Source organism: Buceros rhinoceros, unplaced genomic scaffold (genome assembly GCF_000710305.1).
Source record: "Buceros rhinoceros silvestris isolate BGI_N320 unplaced genomic scaffold, ASM71030v1 scaffold35179, whole genome shotgun sequence".
NCBI classification, from domain to species: Eukaryota; Metazoa; Chordata; class Aves; order Bucerotiformes; family Bucerotidae; genus Buceros; species Buceros rhinoceros.
Window position 1 is genome coordinate 564 of NW_010430349.1, and position 505 is coordinate 1068.

At 50.3% G+C, this 505-nt stretch overlaps 1 protein-coding gene across 1 annotated transcript in view; it reads right to left on the reverse strand.

Annotated features, from left to right (window-relative positions):
• The window catches only part of E2F4 (E2F transcription factor 4, p107/p130-binding), a gene marked incomplete at both ends in the record, with an annotated part of 5366 nt that overhangs the window by 303 nt on the left and 4558 nt on the right, over positions 1-505 (reverse strand). Inside the window, one exon of the mRNA XM_010143010.1 lies at positions 4-135. Coding sequence (XP_010141312.1) covers positions 4-135 — 132 coding nt within the window. The remainder of the gene's footprint in view (positions 1-3; positions 136-505) is intronic.

A 505-nucleotide genomic window follows, 5' to 3' on the forward strand; every position in this document is an offset into this window, starting at 1 on the left:
AATGAGGTCTTCAGGGGGAGGGACCGGTAGTACCACAGGAGGAGAGCTCCAGGTGTCCTTGTTTACTAGGAGAACATCAATGGGACCACTTGTGCTCTTCAGATGGATCTGATATTTCTTCTGCCCATTTAAGCCCTGAGAAGAGTCAAAAGCAAAACGCAACCAAGTATTAAAACAGAACCACACGTTAAATGCCCCTTTCAAAGGGAGCAGGGAGGAGGGACCGGTAGTACCACAGGAGGAGAGCTCCAGGTGTCCTTGTTTACTAGGAGAACATCAATGGGACCACTTGTGCTCTTCAGATGGATCTGATATTTCTTCTGCCCATTTAAGCCCTGAGAAGAGTCAAAAGCAAAACGCAACCAAGTATTAAAACAGAACCACACGTTAAATGCCCCTTTCAAAGGGAGCAGGGATCTCGCGGAGGCAGGACCTGCTGTCCGGACAATCTGGCACCGCTCCACACACAGCTCCCCTGACTCCCAGCACAAGCCTCTCCCCAGGT